Genomic DNA, 19,931 nt, shown 5'->3' with positions numbered 1-19,931 from the left:
ATCTAACTAATACAAAGATTCTCATTTTGCTTCTTGCTTCTTTCACGGTGCCAATAGCAGTTTAAAAACATCCCGCTACAAATCACAAATCAATAACAAAATAGATTTCGAATATTTATATTAAAATTAAATAAATGAAAATAAGTCTAATGCTTCACACAAATTAGCGACACGAATGATTGAAAAAAAGTAGAGAAATCCTTAAAAAAAAATCAGTGTAACCAGTAAAAACGGAACATGAAAACTTCGGCGATAGCTTAAATATCATACAGTTCGCTCGGACGCGAAAAAAAAATGTACACAAAATTATTCAATCGTAAATACTTTTCTATAAAACATTCACATATTTTTTCAATTCTTCGACTCGTTCAGGATTTGAATCTTCTAATTTTCTCAAATACTCGATTAATTTCTCCTGTTTGAATCTGGGAATACTTTTGAAATTACGCAAAAGTTGAATTACCTCGCTTTCGGGCAACTGCTCTATACTAAAAGTTTTAGTAGCGTTAATCGACGATACATTGGCGTAAGCGTCTTGTAAAATAGCCAATGTCGAGCTAGGTACATCGTTCAAGTTGAATCCATCAGGAATGGTGACGACATTATTAGATGGTGGAAATTGTTCGCCTTCTGCGGGCGCCTGACCATCAACAGGAGTATTGTTTTCTTTGGGGAAAAGTGTTTCGAGCGATTTAGCCAAAGCTTGCGGATCACTGCCATTTTCACTACGTTTCAAGCTTTCCACAACTGTGTTGATCAGCGACTGTAATTCTTCTTCGGAAACGTCTGTTCTACCTTGAGCGGTCAAAACTTCGGCTATTTGTTTAGCTATGAGAATTTTATCGATAGGAATTTCTTCGACGGCGGAAGGAATATCTTTTTTCGCATCTTGTGTGTTATTGGCGAAGGGGAATTCTTCTTTACCAGAGCTAAACGGTACTCTTTCGGTCGGTCTATCAGTACTATCCGGTCTTTTAGGCGGACTACCTTTACGGAACGGGTATCGTTCAGGTTTATATCTGCTGTCGTACATTTTCATAGCATGCGGGGGTATTTTACCATACGGTGGCATACCGTAAGGATGGTACATACGAGGATGGCCTCCAGCAGATGCAGGATGGCCGTAACCGATTGAAGGAGCTGCAGGAGCCATCGATTCGACACCAGCGCCATACAAAAGACCAGGTGGAGGAGCAGGAACTGGCGGAGGAGCAAGATTTCTAAGCTTCGGTACAACCACTAATAAGTCCTCGATGTTTTTTATACAGAATAAAGTAGCCTTGACCATAGATTTGTTGACTACTCCGGCCAACAGTTGACCTTTCAATTTCTCTTTGACCAATTCTAAAAATATCACGTTTTCTTTTGTCAGTAAATCGACTGAGGATTGCGGCTTGACTCGCTCCATGGCTAAACCGCTGGATAACAATGTGATGACGTGACTGGTGTAGGAACCAAGTTGAAATTCCAGAACTGACAACTGCCTTAGGACAGTTATAATATTCAGCGGATTTTCGAAATGGATCTTTTTCGTAGGTTTTCGATGGTATTCGTCTTTCAGTAACAGTAACTCTCGATCTCTGGAGTACGACCTTTTCCGTGACCGCGAACGTGAACGACTCCTTGAACGTGAATACGATCTTCCTCTGGATCTACCCCTACTTTCCGAATCCGAGATCGAACTCAACGGTTCTGGCGATATTGGTTGAGCGTCGCTATCGATAACATTGTTCTGGTTATTTTCGTTTTTATTGCCCGATTTTTCATTGTCATCGTCGTCGTTATCATCTTCCCAAGGCGAAATAGATTTTTGTTTAGCGGGCGTTTCTTTTATTTCAAAACCGGTCAGCTGCTTCCACATGGTTTTAATATCGACCACTGGTTTTTTGACTTCTTCGGTTTTATTTGTACCTTCTTCAGATTCCGCCGGCTGTAATTTTAAAATCAAAAAACAAAAATTTTTAATGATTTTTTTTTCTTTTTTTAAAAAATTACATATAAACAAAAACTCATTAAAACGCATCGTATGCTGAAATTGAGTAAAAAATATCGCAATCTTACCGATACAGCCACTTTTCCTTCATCGTTTACCCCGTACTTGGTTTTCAACTCTTCACGCTGACGTTCCAATTCTTCGTTAAATAACTCCTTCATACGAACGTTCCAAAAAGTAATCCATTCGGGTTTATAATCGTAACTATGAGGATCGACTTTGCCTTCCGTTTGCAGCTCTTTAAATCTGCTGCACCAAAATTTCTTCCATTCTTCTTGATAAGCCGGGTGGTTCTCCGGTGTTTCCGTATAAAGTTCCATTTCTTTATTCAACTTCTCCTCGACTTCTTTCAGTTCTTTTTGGAATGCCAACTGCTTCTTTTCCGCTTCCCTTTGATAAAAATGAAAAATAAAACCGATTCATTCTTTTTTGTCCAATCTCAATGACGAAAAAAAATCGGTTTTTGAAATAGTTACCTTTTTTTAGCGCTATTATTCACCGCTTTTATATCTTTGCCATCGACCGGTGGTTTTGTACTTCTGGACAGATGTTCGGACGCGCGTGACGCAGGTTTGGGCGAACGTGATCTATGATGCGGTCTACGATGCGGACTTCTTTCTCTTTCTCTAGGTCTATGAGGCGATCTACCCCGAGAATGACCTCGATAACCAGGAGGCGTTCTACCCCGAGAATGACCTCGATAACCAGGCCCATAAATACTTCTGATATCTGGCGAAGGTGTACGTTTGTAGTACCTTTCAGGGGAGACACGATAACGCCTGAAATAATTGCATAAAATTGTTCGGTAGCTATTTTTTTTTTCAAGTAGTAGCAAGAAGTACGAGAAATTTCCACTCGAGGATTTTCCTTTTTCTATGTATCATGGTGTCTACCAAATCAAAAAAACAAAATTTCGTACTTTTCGATTCACCCCTCCCCTGGTATGAAAATTTTTCAGCGAAAAAAATATCGGTTATCACGCTTTTTTCTTTTCAATGCTCTTTTTCGGGTTTTGATCTTTGAAAATTAAATTTAAAAATAAAAGAGAGCGTTTTGCTGCCCAAGCAAAGCGAGGGCGAAACTTTTTGAAAATTAGCTGTTCTATTCGCTGCTCAGATCATGCTCCGAGTAAAAAAATTTACTCCTTTTTTCTGCTCTTTTTACACTACCTAAAAAGGAAGTGTAAAAGGAGTAACTTTGTCGTTCCCTGATAACAAAAATCACAATTTTTTTACTTTATTCGAAATGAGAGCTGAAAAAAACGAGATATATAAAGTCTAATTTCTGCTCGGAGTTGCTCTGAGCAGCGAATAGAACAGAGCTATTTACTATTTGTGAGGTCAAAATCAGTTTTTTAAAAAATGTATTCTAATTTAAATTTTCCTTCATACTCGTAATATACAAAAAAAACAGTTATTTCTTTCAAAATTTCGTACTAATTTCTGTGTTTGTTATGTATGTACGTGAAATAAAAATATTCACCCGTGTCTACTGGGAGGAGGCGGCGCTCTAACCGGCGACCTAGATCTACGTCTGTCATGAGGGGATCTAGAATAGCGTCTTCTAGGTGATCTCGATCTATGTCTACTCGACCGATAGTACGACGGTGACATATGTCTTCGTCTGTAATCAGGCGGTGGTGATCTGGATGATCTATAACTACGTGATCTTGACCGAGGAGATAATTCACGTCCACGAGGAGACAGTTCACGTCCTCTAGAATCTATAACAAAAATGAGCGGATTTTGCTTACACTTCCGAGTCAAAGTTTATTCAACCTTTAAAAAAGATCTACGATTTCGATATTTACCATGTTTAGGTTTCTTGCTGATAAACACCACATCGGGTTCTTCATTATCAGCATCTTGCCCTTTCCTGCTCCGCAATTGTTTTTGAGCAAGACCTCTTCGACCTTTATTAAACATGCTGAAAACGAGATGAAAATGATCACTTACTCTTTAACAAACTAATCAATATGTTCATATACATAAAATAAATTTCGTTTTACCTTTTCGAATTCTCTTCGGTTCTTGATTTGTCGGCCATTTTCGGCTTCAGGGGGACTAGAGAACCGATTAAAAAAAATTTAAGTACACAATAGAAAACAATAATAATTGTTTAGAAACAACCATCACATACAATTTTTAAGCAACAGGGTAGTATTTTGTACATATTCGACCGTCAACATTTCTTCCAAATATTTATCTTCGGGCGATTCGCTAGAAAATAGATAAGAAAAGGAGAAATAACGCAACGTTCGTTCAAACGCATCGAACTGGATTTTCTTCAAGTTCTTACACGAAATGTATTCCGCTGTCAATTTTCTGCAAAATGATAGTTCGTTGTTCGGGTGTATTGATGATTTCCTCGCGGCTAGCGGTCGGCTGTAATCTGCCATATTTTTCTTCTAATTTAGCGACCAAATGTGCGGTGACGGTGCTAACTTTACCTCGACATTCGTTGGATTTCGGAAGCTTATCGATAAGGGCGTGAAACGACTTGAAATATTTTCTCTGTCAGGAATCGTCACGATAAAATCGTATATTAAAATTACGAAATAATTAGAATAATACGCTAGTAATATTCGATGCGTGGGTTCGTAAGCGATGAAACGTGTTTAGAAATATTTTCGAATAATCGCGTCGAATTTTTCTCAACTGATTTGAAAATCTGATTCGATATACTATTAGATCGGTTAACGAGTACATTTTCCAACCATCGTGATACATATTCGAATCTTCATTGATTTCAACTATTTTGAGACTAATTAACGAATGTATGCGATTACAAAATAGGAACCGAAACCGATACTCGAACGGTATTTTTCCGGAGCTGACTTCCCCCCTGCCCCAAACTACAATGTTTACTCTTATCAGGGCCGTTTGCACCAATATATCAGATTACAGATAAGAAATTACATTAGTTTAGTAACAACCTAAAAAGTGAAGTGCTTGTTCTTTTTTTTCTTTAGGCGGTTTATCACGTCGCTGTATAGTTCGAAAATTACTTCAGATAAAACGAAATTACTCGAGTAGGTATATTTAGAACCGAAAAATTTCACACCCTTCAACAACCAAATTAAAGGACACGTTCTTCGAGACAAAAAAAGCTCAGGGAAAATCATTACGATCAATGCACACGCAAATCGATGTTAAATTTAAAAACTACTATACATAATACTAAGTACGTTCAACAGCTGTTTATATTCATCGCGTGACTATGACGTCATGTCGTGTTTCCATAAAGCACCGGATAGTGCAATACAACGCACAGACACACCTCATGTCGTTCGCCTTCTATTCGCTTCTCAAATTTTAATTCATACTGGCTACGTTAAAACAATATTATTCTCACCAGATAAATTAGATAATGGCTTTGACTCGTCAAATGAACCAAGATACTACGAGGGTCACCTCGTTTGTCGCATAGCAAGCACAGATAACGCGGTTCCTTCAGTTCCATCATTTGCAGCTCTAACAAGAATTCCAGTCCGATTAAAGGCTGATCGTATTTTTCTAAGGTTTTCCATAGCTGACATGGGCCGGTGATAACGTCATCTTCCATGCCTGGTGGTAACGGTTGCCCTTTCGAGATATCGGGAATAGCTGTGTAGTAACAGATGATTCAATACACGCCAGTTACTTATGTATATGGTTCATTTCTACAAATATTATTAAGAAAACGTTGTTCACGAAATTCAAAATGAAGAAAATCATCGAAAGAGATATTTCCTTAATTCACAACCACAACATTTACAAAATGCAACTACCTAATGCAGATTCAAATTTAGATTATCATCATCTCATTCATCGATACCCTTAATAATTGAAAAAAGTCACCAAATCATAAATCATTTAAATCAATGAGAATAATTGATCGATCGAAAAGTTCTGATTACAATGATCGCTGTTATCATCAATCAAAAAGTAAACAAAGGAAAGCAATCGATCGAAACAATCTGATTGGATGATGGATCGACTATTTATGGTCATTGGTCTGCATCAGAAAGTAAACAAACATAATAAACCAATGAGAACTCTTTGATCGATCGAAAGAATCTGATTGGATCGGCCATTATAATAAGTAATTAAAAAACAGCAATATAAACAATAAAACTCTTGTAGTAAGAAACTATTCTCAAACTGGGATTACAGATACTTCTTCGATACATCCTTCACTCTGATATAAATTTTAATCCATTTTACATTTAAATTACAACATTACTATATTAAAATTTAGACACTTACCATTCTCGACCTTGGTAAAATTCGATCTGGAATGTTGGAAATTGGACATACTCTCCTCATGCCAATTACTTTCAATATGCTTAACGAGATTTTTCCAGCTATCGACAAAATTACACGCGTGACATCTCCATGTAGCCAACGGTCCATTTTTCGTGCAAGTAAAAACGTATCCAATACTGCCATCGTCCAAAGGAACTGTTCTCGTCAACAGTTGACTTTGCAATTCTTCGTCGGATTTATCAATCTACAAAACGCCAACAACACTGGGTGATAATTTCACATCGAAAACCGCTTCACAAAACACGATCGCAGCACAAGTCAACTTACACATCTTAACAATAATATACTTACTTTTTCTGGTACAAATAAAATACAGTAAATACGATAACTCGATCGTAGCAAAATAGGAAATCATGTAATTTCAAAACAACTCAACGTCATAAGTTTTAAAACCATACTTATGGCGCATCAATTAAATTCAAATAAAAACGAAAAATTTCTAACACCTTTTCTCATCGAGTACACAGTTTTATTTAAAATAGGTACTGTATACTTACTTGAGTAATACAGTGGTATTCTGATTACACAGCATAAACTTCAAAAATAACATGGAAAAACTTCTTTTCAAATCAATAAAACACTACGAACCGGGTTTATAATTACCTTCGCAGGTGAATCTTCCTTCACAGCAGCAGGAACCGGCGCAGGAGCAACAGGAGTAGCAACAATAGCAACAGGAGCAGGAGTAGGAGCAGGTGGCGATTTCTCACGCGGAGGTGCAACTGCAAGCTCCGCGTTGGGTTCAATATCCATTTCGTCGAAATCGGTATACATCTTGATGTTTACCGATTGTAATAATATTGTCGAAAATTAATTTCTTCGCATTTAAATAATTTAAAAGCGCAAGCTGAAAAAAACACAGAATCGTGATGAAATAATTGCAAAAATTCGATTAACCTACTAACTAGGTACAGGGTGGCCAGAAATATCGGGTACCCCTACAAAAGTTTTCTGCTAAAATACTTCGGTTGGTCACAGTGAATGATAATAATGATAGCACATGATTGGTTGTTTGACTGGAGAGATAACATTCCACCAATCATATGCATCTATTTCACGTTGCCAACCTATATTTTTAATGAAAAACTTTCTTAGGGGTACCCGATATTTCTGGCCACCCTGTACTACATGAAGCTATTTCAAAGAAATACTTTTTTTTTACCTCAACCGTACGCGCAAATGTTGAAAATTTAAAAAAAAATACAAAAGCAACAATAACCTTATAACAAACTGAAAAGCGAATTGATAACATATTATTTTGAATATAGGTTCAATACTCGAACGTACAGGGTGCGCAGAAATATCGAATACCCGCAAATTTTCTGCTAAATGTTTCGGTTGGTCACAGTGAATGATGATAATAAAAGCGTATGATAGGTTATTGGACTGAGATGATGACATTCCACCAATCATATGCATCTATTTCACGTTGCCAACCTATATTTTCAACAAAAAACTTTTTTTGGACTTGGGAAGTACTCGGTATTTCTGCGCATCCCGTATAAACATAGGTAGTAAAATATGGAAAAATATAAAATGTTTATTCATTGATACCGCACAAACATCAGATAATTAATATCTATGTACATTTCATTCAATCATCGTTACAAAGTAAAATCCTTACGCTTGAAATCATCGAGGTGTAATACAAAATATGTAATAATAAAATTGCAATAAGGTATATAATCGAGTAATAAATTCAAAGTATGAATATCAGGACAATTAAAAATAACGCATTTTTCATCATTTCAGGGTTATCAATATAAAAAATTAGATATTTTTATAATTTAATAAAACCTAATCTTGAACCCAGTTAAAAAAATACATTCTTCAAAATTTATGTTTGAGATGAATAGATATCATTCTTTTCACCAATGATAGTAGGTGAAAAAGTAATATGTACGATATAATTATCAGTTTGTTAACATTTGACGAATGCAGGTTACATCATTGATTAATCATCCGCACTTCTTTAGTATATTATTGTTAAATCAAAGGTTCACTGATAACTGATAAAGAAAACGTAATTTCAATACATGTTTTAAAACAATGCACTTGAATACCTAATCGATAGTTTTTTTTCTTCAAAAATTAAGAATTGTTAGAAAAGTTGAAACCGGTTTGTATTAACCGAAGGCTTAGGTTACGTTTCAGGTTTTCGGTAATTAGCCTAATAATTAAGAACACTAAATAAAATGTTCTCAATTAAAAAACTCCGAAGCGATAATAAAATTCTTAGATTTTCAAACTCATCCTCCTGATTCACTCGTACAAGATAAATTTAAAAATTGATCGCACTTCATAGTTCAGCTTTTCAACGTAATAGGTAAAAATGGCGAACACCTCGAAAATTGTTCACAAATACAGGCATCGAATCGACTGATACACGAGTATTTCAATAAAATTATCATGCTACTTGAGCGAGTGAGTATTTTCATCATAGCGAAGTAGTTAAAAAAATTCATGTCTGTAGTCTGTGTACCTCAACTTGCACATCGTTTCCTTTCAGGTAGGTTCAAGTAGGTAGGTATATGAACTACATTTCACCTTCGACGTATAAATTTATATTTATTCAGAGAAAAAAAACACGACCGACGCGATAATGTTAGTCAAAACATCACTCTCGAGATAAGCATGAACTTTTCGAACTTTTAGCAATCTGTCAAGTAATTAACATCACAACTAATTCGTAGAGAAACAATATACGAGATGAACCGCATCAATGATTACTTCATTAGGAAGATTTTGGAAAATTGAAGAAATAAAAATAAATAACGCACTGTTTCCAGGTGTCGCAGAATTGAAAACAAATCACTTCAAAATACACATTTCACATGATATTGGAAAACACAAGTAACACTACCAGAAAATTGTTTTTTATTCCTACTCGTATGGGTATGATAGGTACGAATCAATGTGCTCAGAGGAGCATTCGAGTATGTAATTTTTTAGTTGAAAATGTAAGTTGGTCACAGTGAACAGCTGAAATGCAAACTCGTTATTGGTCATATTTGCCTATTCCATGTTGCCAACCTACATCTTCAACAAAAAAAGAAGCTTGCCGAGGAAGCTTATATGTAGTAATTTCTGAGCACACACATACCTATTATCACATATAAATTCAAGTCCAGCAGGGATTTCGGGATTTAGTATGCAGGGACAGAAATTCTAATGAGTAGGTAAAGGTATTCATCAATTCATTTTTATTTTGAGTGAGCGAGGACCATATAAATGAATATTGTAAATGGAATTTATAAAATCCGCCAACAGTTATTATTGCACAAGAAACAAGGAAAGTACCTAGCAGCACGTTAGCAAAGTATGCGTAGGTAAATATCAAAATATTATGTATGTATCTCGCACTAACTTCGATAACGGCCAAGGAATTGTTTAGGTATTGTTACTTACCTGTCATATCAATACTTGATAATATGAAACGTGAAAAATTGAAAAAATGAATCACTATAATGAATTAAAATGGTAAACGATTTGAACAGCTGGACTAGCGAGTAGCTACAGTTACAGCTATTAATATTTAATAGGATTAGTCAGGATACGAAATTAGATTCAGGATTTTATCTTCAAAGCTAGTCAATTATCAATTGTTTCCATCTTCCTAGGTTCAAAAAAAATTGCCCAATTTTTTTACTACAAGAGGATGTCGGTAAGAAAAGAATGAACGAGTTCCAGGAGATTACGTAGAATTCAATTTGCAAGGAGCTCGTAAGATTAGACAACTTCAAGTACCAATATTCCAAAACTAAGAAATTCAATTATAAGAAGTATGCACTCATACTAGCCTTGAAATTTGAAATAAAAAATTTAATAAAATAATGCTTTGAGGAATCAAAAAAATTCATAGATCACACTAGAACGTAAATTACTCCATAATAATGAAGTCGAACTTCTAGCGTTCTATGGTACTCGTAGATATAAATATAGATGATATTTTTAAAGGTGAAACAAGACGTAGTCATTCATTATAGTCTACCTATACCTATCCGGTACATGAAGAACAAGTAATCCAGCCAGCTGGTAACTGGTTAACGTTTTCTACAATTGGAATACATTTTTTTGAATATTTTAGTTATTTCATCACACACGCAATTACCTCATACTGTGTAATCGTTTTACACGTACTTGAATCAAACGGAAAGTGTTGAGTAGATTCAATGAAAAGTGAAACCAAATTAAGTATCGTTAGTGGTTCATTAGAACATCGAAGTTGAATTTTTTTTAAACTGAAGATTATGTTAGGTTTGGTATGTTCCAAAATGACGAACGAAAGATCAACATTATTAACATTTCAAGATAGGTAACCTTCGTAGTCGGTCCGTTAGAATGAGCCCAAGCGTGACGAATTTAGTCGATTAGCAACTTTCGGAAACATGATAAAAAAGCTCAATTTTGAACATTCAAGTTCATTTTTTAGGAAATTCCTATCATAATTTCGAGATATCAGTCAGATATTCGGATTCAAGGGAGGGAGGAGGGGGGTTGAAATTATACAAAATCAACCATCAGTACCATTTAAAGATTTACTGGATTAAAAGCCTAAAATTCAATTCTTAAAACTTGGACATTTTTATGCTAAAAATCCATACCTATCCCAATCCATTTAATCAAACAAAAATCCGAAAAATTCGATGAATTGTAATAAAAAAATTCTCAAACATAGGTATAATAATTCAAGAATTTAACAAATTCGTATAGATAGGTTCACCTTTTAACTTTCCTTTTTATCACTTTTTTGACTCGTGTTCCTTTCTTCTTCGATTCTTCCGCAGTAGTCATTGTTTACAATCGCATAACATTATTTTATGTAGCACTAACACGAGAATTTTTCTGATAAACATCTCGACGCGAAATATTATTTGAAACAACCGATAACTCAACAAAATGATCATCAACAAACGCGAGCATTTTAAGGTAGGAAGAGGTACATTTTGCATTTCGAAGAAAACAACTCGACTTGACACAATCCAATTTCACCGAAATCAAGCTAGAATCAAAGAACATGCTCTTGTAAACAAAATCCTAGGAGCTGAAGTTTATTTTTGGATTTTTGGTGAAATTTTGAAAATTCAAAAAGGTTACTTGCATAACGAATCTTCAACGTTTTGGGGTCCTACAAGTCCATCCTCATCGGTTTTATGGATGTCTGATGTTTTTAATACTTTATACAATTTTTTTCGAAATATAAGAACGACTAAGTCAGGGGCATCTCCACAAATTTGCCCAAATTTCGTATTTAGACTTGATTAAGAGGTTTGAGGGAGGATGATCTCGACTCGCGTTCGAGAACAATTTGAAGAGGGTGGATTTCATCATGACTTTTTTCTACTGCGAAAACCCTTGTCACGCGTCTGCTCTTCTAAATTGACCTAGGACACAGGAATTTGGCATGTTTACCCTCAAGGAGGCATCACAAGTTCGAAGTTGGCAGAAATATTTTTGAATCGAACACAGCTAGATTGAAAGAGCATGCAAAAATACATCACCAGCCAAAATTTCAGGGGCTAAACTGCATTTTTCAACTTTTCAACTTGGTGATTTTTTTAAAAAATTGAGCCAAAAATGAAGAAAAAAATCAAAATGTTGCTTAATTCACTCGGAGATCTAAAATTGGTAAATATACCCTATTTTTGACTGCCTCAACCCTCTAATGAACTGAAACAGTTTTGAACTATTTTGAGCAGTTCTGGAGCCGATAGCGCCGAATTTTTAAAGTTGAAATTTCCACGAAATTTTTACCCAATGAAGTCAAAGAGCTAAAAATTTTTTACTTTAAACCCTAATTTCGACACATTGAATCGATTGGAGATGGTTTTAAACAATACTGAAGCCACCAATCATATTTCGAAAATTTTAGACTTCAACAATCATAAAAACTGCTTAGTGATGCCATCAATACTTCAACAAATAAAACACAATCTTTCCAAAATCAGTTTCTTTATCCACTACATTAGGGAAATACATGATTTTTGAAAATCAACTCGTAATCTGATCGATCAAGCAGCTTACAAGCACGCATTGAACGCATTCCTAGGTGCTAAAGTTGAATTTGATCGATTTTGAAACCGAAAACTGGAATCTTCAAACAATTGCTGGAAGCTCCAAAACGGGGCACCAACTGAATTTGAATTTTTTTATCCAACGACTCGGATACAATGAATTTTTTCGAATCAGAAACCGATTTTGAAAAAATGATGTGTACCACGCAATTTCCAAAATATGGCTGCAGGCTCTAAACCGGTTTGAAACCATCTTAAACCGACTCGACATGCTAAAAATAGGCTAATAAAGCGAATTTTTGAATTTTCAACTACATTTTAGTTGAATTTCGTGGAAATCTCAACTTTCAAAAATTTACTGAAGGCTTTAGAGCTGCTCAAAATGGCTCGACCTCGCTTCCAATCGATTTGGCGAGTCGGAAATAAGGCACATACTAAATTTCAGCTTTCTAGATCAATTTGGAAAAATCTGTTTTTTTGGCATCTTCATTTTATGGCCCTTTGATTTTCAAAAATTTGCCAAAAATCGAAAAATTCAGTTCAGCAGCCAAAATGTTGGCTAGTGATGTACTTTTGCATACTCTTTCGACCCCGCTCCGTCCGGTACAAAAAGTTTCCACCAATTAGGATACCTCCCTTATCAGAAGATGACTATGCTCTTTAGATATACTTTCAAGTTGGATTTCGCTCAATTCAGAGGGTGTCACGTCGAGTGTTTCATCTTTACCTTCTCAAGGAAAAAATTAATCTACGTACGTCGTACATACGTATTTTTGGCATTTTCGTATGTTCGCAATCAATGTGACTTACCTATCAACCAACAAAAACACCAAAAGCAATAAAACCATCATTCAAACCAAAACCACATTTACTTCTTTCCTTTCAAGATGGCAAATACACCAATTATTATAGTAATTAGTAAGTATTTATGCCTCCCTCATTCTCGTACTTTTTCCCCTCTCAAATCGATCCCTTCAACACGATTCCACATAATACTCGTAAATTGGTCATAGGACAGATGAAATGAAACTCGAGTTTCCAATTGATTCCCATCGTCGCAACGAAGCGCGGGTCATCTTTAATTTAGAAGTAATCTCTTCCTCATAATATACGATACGATTCGTATTGTTTAATAAACCAATCAGCAGATACGGGTCCGACCAACCCTTCAACACTAGCACACTCGTAAATTCGTATAATTAACCGCCATCGGAGTAAAAAATTAGAAAAACCATCACAAAACTGCGATACAACGAAACGAAAATTCAAAACACCAACGAAACAGTTTCCAAGTTGAATAACCTTCTGGTAACATAATCTAAATCCGATCATTCGGTAAAACGAACTCCCATAAGAGTAGTTATTCCTCTCTTCTAGTATTCCAGCATGTTCCAGCCATAGAACGTATCGAATTACAAAATATAAGACTAACATACACAAGGATTCTTACATTTACATAGGTATATCGAAAATGACTAATAATACAAATACAAATAAAAATGATATTATTGTACTTAACCTTGACTAGCGTACACCGATCGACTTAAAATCTAATAAGGGCCATTGCCAATTTGTTCTTCTCATCTTCGGCGCAACTTTGCACATGCTCGTCGTTCGTATAAACGTTGAAAATTACAACAAAAGGGTAATAAAATTACATACACTTCGATCACCAAACCATTAAAACGACCACCTACATTTATTAGAATAATATAACGTACTCGTAAATTCGTGTAGGTTGTCTCATCAAACTTACACACGTACCAAGGTGAAAAAATCAGCAATAAGTTTGCGAATTCCCAACACCCTTGATCCAAACTAAAAAATTTACCGTAGCACGTCGTAGATAGTATGATTTTTTATCGAAAATTACACGTGTAAATATTAAATTATCTGGCCAAACCAAGATTGTGCATTTTTAATACGACGCAATCGTCTTCGAGTCTCGTGTGTTTGTACTTTTCTCCGCGTATCTTTCGAAATTGCCGAAAAATTTAACGTATTTGTAAATTTAGCAAGTAAGTATACAACACCCAAATAACCCAACCAAACAGTAAATTTTTTCCACGTTTATCGCTCTTCAAATGATGCATTTATATTATCTAGACGAGAATCCCGAATACCGTATCGTTCACGTTGGATTTTTCTATACTTCTTATAAATAAGCTACCATCACAAATCAAGTAATGTATTTTTGTAATTAAAAAAAAGGAAATAGCTCAAAATAAAAAAACAGTGTCCCAAAATCAAACGTTCAAAAAAAAAACAATACTTCAAAAAGCAACTTATACGCTTATTTTACAGGCTAAACAATGGTGATACTGGCTAGAAAAAAAATCGTTATTGAATCGTTACAACGACGTACAAAATTAATAACACAATATTCGAGTCCTTCTCACTAAAAAAGTAAAAACTGGTAACAATTCAGACAAAGATAAAACAATAAAGTTAATAGAAAAAGTATTAAAATCGTATGTACATCTACATTGGTATACATTAGGCGTTGTAAAAATCTTCATTCAAATATTTGCCAAACATGACTTTTCATTTATTTTAAAGTATCGTTAAGTTTAAAATAGTACCTATACAATTTTACAGGTGATTTTCGTCGCGGTAATTCTGCGTAGGTACTCGAAATTGAACGATAGTGGTTCGAAAGATGGATACCAAGGCGTTGTTAACTTTTTATCGAACAAAAATTCGCTAATTAGAGTATCGAATTATGATAATTGGTTATTTAAAAGTATAAGCTTTTAGCCTTTTCCCTGAAATCATTCTTCCACTGGTCATTTAATTCCATAATTATCTCTAATACCTACTAATTTTTTTATTTCAATAAAATGGAAAATCACATCCTAATTAAAGGTTAATTAGAAATCATTTGAGTAATCTGATTGCATGGTTCGACTGCAGAAACAGCGCCGAGGAATTCTATTTTAATACATCATCCAGAGATGACCAAACAGGAAGGAAACAGATACAGATAAAAGAAACACCGTGTACACAGTTTTGCCAGAATAGATTTCATTTCAAACTAAAAAACTCGCCTGAATTTTTTTTTCAAAAAATTATCACAGTGGAGATTTAAAAATAAGTTTTTACCAATTGATCAAACACAAATTCAATAAGCATTGGAGCTAATGACTGGATTTTCTTTATAAAGATGCTTCACATTTTTATGAGAACGAAAATGATAACACATCAACCATGGGAAATAACAATTGAAGTGAGTCACGAATATAAATTGTTTCTAAACTTCCCATGAAAAAACACTGATAAAAATTGAGGTGAACATGGACATGGGTAGGTTGAAGGATGCTGAATACATTTTTATTTTTGCAACAAAAGAGTTAGCTATTTCGGTTCAACATTCGTGAAATTGATTCTAATCGCGTTATCGTTCTTATCAGCGCAGATTAAATCATTAGAGACTTTGATATGAGTCAACATTAGAAACAGACTGCGAAAAAAAAAAATGAAAAGTGAAGCAACAAGATTACATTTTAAAATCAATTTTACACAAAATTGTGGTCAAAACAGACCAATAAGAGAAATAACAATTTGGATTGTTTGCACACAAGTTGATAATGAATTTGTTGCAAAGAATAAGGTAACAAGCACAATGCAAGCTTTTGAACCCCAAATTTCAAAATGTCAAACTTATAAATGGCTACAAAAATTTTAAAAAAAATTCTGACTGAATAATAATAGCACCTCACCAGATACTCGAGATAAAAATTCAATCCTCCAGAATTCAAAATATATATCCTTTCGTGATTCGATACCTCAGCATAATATTCTGTTAGTTCGTAACCTAATCCAAGACCTATAGTAACACTGCGGCTTCACCTCAAGAGACTAGTAATTCACAACGCACTGGTAATATTCCACTTTCAAACACTACCATAAAACGATATAATAATATTAAATTTCATAGAAGACTTTCATGTAGTACCTTATCGAGTTGCGAAAATACGGAAATTGGATCGATGTCGTGATTAGCGCGCAATAAATTAATAATTTTCACATTAAGTAGATAAAGCGTAAATTTAAGCCTATCACGAATCCGAAATATTTTTGGTCATAAGAAAATGATATCGAAATACATACATAATTGCATCTTTGTCGAAATAATCGCATTTTTGTTCACGCGAGTCAATATAAAAAGTAGGGGGAAAATGGGCGTTTTTTTTCCAGAACACTTAAAGTAATAAGCTCAAATCATATTTTTAATTATAAACCCTGAAGGAAAAAAAAGATTTAAATATAAAATCTAGAATAATATACAAATATTACAAAAATTATTTTTCGTTTTTTTTCTCATATTTTTTAAATAAATCGTACAAAAAACAAGTAATTATATACACACAATTTTATAATAAACGTAAAATTCGCGAATTGTTTATTCAAGGTTAAGATATCTTTTGTTAATTTTTTCAAGAGGGATAAAAGAACCTTTTAAACTTGTATAGAGTAATAATAATCGTAGGCATATCGTTTAAAAATTCGTTAATTTTTACAATACTGGCTCATTCAGATCGGTGGAAGGAAAGTAACGTTTTAAAGTTTATAAAAACGTTTCAAACGAACAAAAAAACAGAAAAAAAAATCAAAAGTTGAAAAGTTATGGCATGTAGGTAAAAAAAAAAGTACATACATTTAACCTATGATCATGTATCAACATTTTAAGTACGTGTATTTATGCTTTTTCAGGAAAAAAAACAATATTATCGAACACATAGTGTTCTATTTAGATAGAAACATTGAATAATTCGTACCTAAGCGAATATTATTACAATTATTACAATAACGAAAATTCACCTCTTTATTTGGTTAAATTTAGGTAACTGGAAGTGTAACAAGATTTCACCACGAACGTTCGAAAATTTTCAACCGTTTATTTTCGAACGAAGGGAAAAAAAAACAAAAGGCAAATAGAATTATAATAACGATTCGACCCAAGACTGAAAACGAATTTGAGCAATTTAGATTTTAATTTTGGGCGAAATTTCTTCGGCGATTCCACCGATGTGTACTTTATAGGTTCTAGATCGCCATCTAATAGTCGAATCCCAAAAAGCTGATAGAAATATTAGAGGTCCATTTATCTCTCTGTACAACCAACCGATTACAAAGTAAAACTTATTAAAAGGTAAGCTACCGTTTTGTATGATACTGAGCAGAGTATAATCTAATAGAAACCAAATAAGTACATGAACTAGGTAAAATACAACAGGGTCCCATTTAAACATTACACACACAGCCCAAGAAGTGAAAGCCCCGATGATCAAACTTTCCGATATCGGTTCCAATAAAATGGTATGAGGCACCATGGCGGACCTAAGTTTGGTCCATCGTTTTAATCTTTCGCGAAACGAACGAACACTCGAACAACCAGGGTTTTGTAAAGCAGGCAAACTACTGATACGGGTCCTCCAACCCCGTTCCATGATCGATTTAGCCATGAAGAAATCTTCGGCCAAATAACAACCGAATGACTGAATGCCGCCGACATCGTCCAGCAGCGACTTTCGTATCAAAGTCGACATGCCAGTATGGCAATTGACTTGCATAAAATCGGCAAATAGGTAAATACGAGCGTGAGCAGTACCGAAATAGATTTTCTCGATGACCGCCGCAAAACCATCTTGGTCGGCTGTGAATGGAATCTGATGCACGATGCCCACATCGTCTTCCATTAACTGCATCATGTCAGTCAATGTTTCTTCTTTCATTTTCAAATTACTATCGGATATCATAACGTAATCGTATTTCGCCGCCAAGTACCCTTGGTGCATGTTATTTATTTTAGGATTCACGCCGACCGTACTGCCACCGATGAATATCTTAGCTTCGATATCGGGGTACTTTTCGATTAAACTGTTTACCAAGGCGATCGCAGGATCGGTACTTTCTTCGAAACAGAACAGTATTTCGTACAAGGGAAACTGCAGCGTGAAGAACGTCTCTAAGTTATAGTACAGATTTGTATCCACACCCTTGAGCGGTTTGAGGATGGAAACTCCTTCGTACGGGATTCCATGGTAAGGATCTACTTTCCTATGCAGCTTCAGTTTAGCGTGAAATATAGCTGTCAGATGAAGTATCCATAACACGCACCATACTACAATGAAGACCACAGCTAAGGCGTAAAATACGTAAAACATAACTACTGCTCGCTTCTTTTAGTTTCACCATAGTCTGCTTCAGTTGCTGATGATGATCGAGAAACGTGTACAAAGATTTCCAATACTGCAGTATGTTTTGGTGAAAAAAATGGGTAACGATTGATTCGATCACACTACTTTAACGGCGACTTTACATGTTTTTGTTTATAGCTTTCGTTTTTATGTTAACATTGAAACAAAATGTAAAACTTGACGAAGCGACTTTGTTAATACGATAAGTAAATTAATTTACTGAATCACTCACCGATTCACGTTTACTCCAATGTCCAATTTACAACGGAATGAGCGATTAACAATATTATTTTAAAGGGTATGCGTCAGTCAATTTAAACATAAACACTATCGTAATACACTCTACGTAGGAAAAAAAGTACTTGACACTCAATAAAACTTTGAAAAGTAATCACCGTTCAGGAACAAACATTATTTTACTGTTGATTCTGCGAGATATGATGCAGTTCCATTATTATTTTCCAATAACATTTCACATGCAAGTAATTAGAAAAAATTTTTGTCCAACTTCGCTATCGAAAACTCCAGCATAAAAAAATTGTAAGCTCCACGCCGAGTGAAAATTTTGTTTTTTTCCGATGGAACACGTGGCAGCAGTTAGCGTTTCGAGCGGCCAATTTACAAAGTATTTAAAATAGGTGGAATAGGTGGAATGAATGGATTTTCAAGTTTCAACTTTTATTTTAGTTTTTTATTTTTTTTAAATACCATAATACCAAGAACAAAAGAAGATGAAAGTATGTACTAAAAAAACCTGTTTTTAATAAAATCTGTATTCAAAATGCAGGTAGAATCATTTTGTTGAAAATTGAGACGTCTTTAAGCTTCAACAAAGCTCGAGAACTAGTGCCTTACGCCTTACTACAAGCTCTCAAGAACTCAAGATCAAGAACACTACTCACTCGGTTGAAGACTTTCCGATATACAACAAAAAATTATAACTCAACTTTTCGAGTTTGAAGAATGAGAGATTACCTCACATTATATTCTCACAAGTCACAAGATAGTTCACAAGATAGTTCACAAGATTAGGATTTTCTACCTGGGTACTACGTACTACTACGTACAATGTACATCTACATACTATGTTACTAGGTAGCCTTCTAGCCTACGAGTATAAAAATCATCGACCTTTTGCCTTTTGGGAATAAATGGTCGATGATAAAAATGAACCTTTCGCTTTCGCTAGAAAACATGAAGCATCGTTTCTCCAGCTACAGCTTGAGAGTTGAGAATTGAGATCATGACGCTTTTTCAGTTCCCAAAGATCTCGATCCTATCAAATCAATCAAGCTCTTCTACATAGAATCAAAATCATTCTAATGCATTCTTTCGTTTGGACTATATAGGGCTTTCCACTATAGTTTAGAATTAGACCCATGGCAGGCGGCAGCAATGAATGATGAGAGTACATACG

General features: G+C 34.8%; 2 protein-coding genes and 1 long non-coding RNA gene across 4 annotated transcripts in view; all 3 read right to left on the bottom strand.

The window, feature by feature from the left end:
• The window catches only part of LOC135836530 (uncharacterized), a 30,712-nt gene that overhangs the window by 7,101 nt on the left and 3,680 nt on the right, over positions 1–19,931 (bottom strand). The gene's annotated exons all lie outside the window — the stretch shown is intronic.
• On the bottom strand, positions 102–19,054 carry LOC135836515 (uncharacterized). Of its 2 annotated transcripts, XM_065351404.1 has the most exons (13): positions 18,747–19,054; positions 6,904–7,147; positions 6,241–6,484; positions 5,348–5,598; positions 4,292–4,506; positions 4,133–4,212; positions 4,002–4,056; positions 3,804–3,919; positions 3,476–3,716; positions 2,690–2,772; positions 2,470–2,653; positions 2,062–2,383; positions 102–1,930 (listed from the first exon to the last, which is right to left on the bottom strand). In XM_065351404.1, the coding sequence occupies exons 2-13, from the start codon at positions 7,072–7,074 to the stop codon at positions 329–331; spliced, it is 3,564 nt and encodes a 1,187-aa protein (XP_065207476.1). In that variant the 5' UTR covers positions 7,075–7,147; positions 18,747–19,054; the 3' UTR covers positions 102–328. The 2 variants fall into 2 exon arrangements, with proteins under 2 accessions (XP_065207476.1, XP_065207475.1); XM_065351403.1 differs by having other exon boundaries at positions 2,470–2,772.
• Positions 14,489–18,748, bottom strand: GlcT (ceramide glucosyltransferase). The gene has a single exon (XM_065351414.1). It carries the CDS (start codon positions 18,479–18,481, stop codon positions 17,300–17,302), a length of 1,182 nt encoding a protein of 393 aa, XP_065207486.1. The 5' UTR covers positions 18,482–18,748; the 3' UTR covers positions 14,489–17,299.

The sequence above is a fragment of the Planococcus citri genome, chromosome 2 (genome assembly GCF_950023065.1).
Source record: "Planococcus citri chromosome 2, ihPlaCitr1.1, whole genome shotgun sequence".
Classification (NCBI taxonomy): Eukaryota; Metazoa; Arthropoda; class Insecta; order Hemiptera; family Pseudococcidae; genus Planococcus; species Planococcus citri.
The sequence above is the reverse complement of the archived record's forward strand: the minus strand, read 5'-3'. Positions and strand labels throughout refer to the sequence as shown.

Bases quoted from the DNA above. Each gene is read 5' to 3' on its own strand.
- LOC135836515 (XM_065351403.1), bottom strand. From the start codon at position 7,074: ATGTATACCGATTTCGACGAAATGGATATTGAACCCAACGCGGAGCTT. The intron at 4,057-4,132 runs GTATGTGATGGT...TCGGTTCTCTAG, and splicing joins TACCCTGTTGCTTAAAAATT to TCCCCCTGAAGCCGAAAATG. The intron at 3,920-4,001 runs GTAAAACGAAAT...TCTCGTTTTCAG, and splicing joins ACCGAAGAGAATTCGAAAAG to CATGTTTAATAAAGGTCGAA.
- GlcT (XM_065351414.1), bottom strand. From the start codon at position 18,481: ATGTTTTACGTATTTTACGCCTTAGCTGTGGTCTTCATTGTAGTATGG.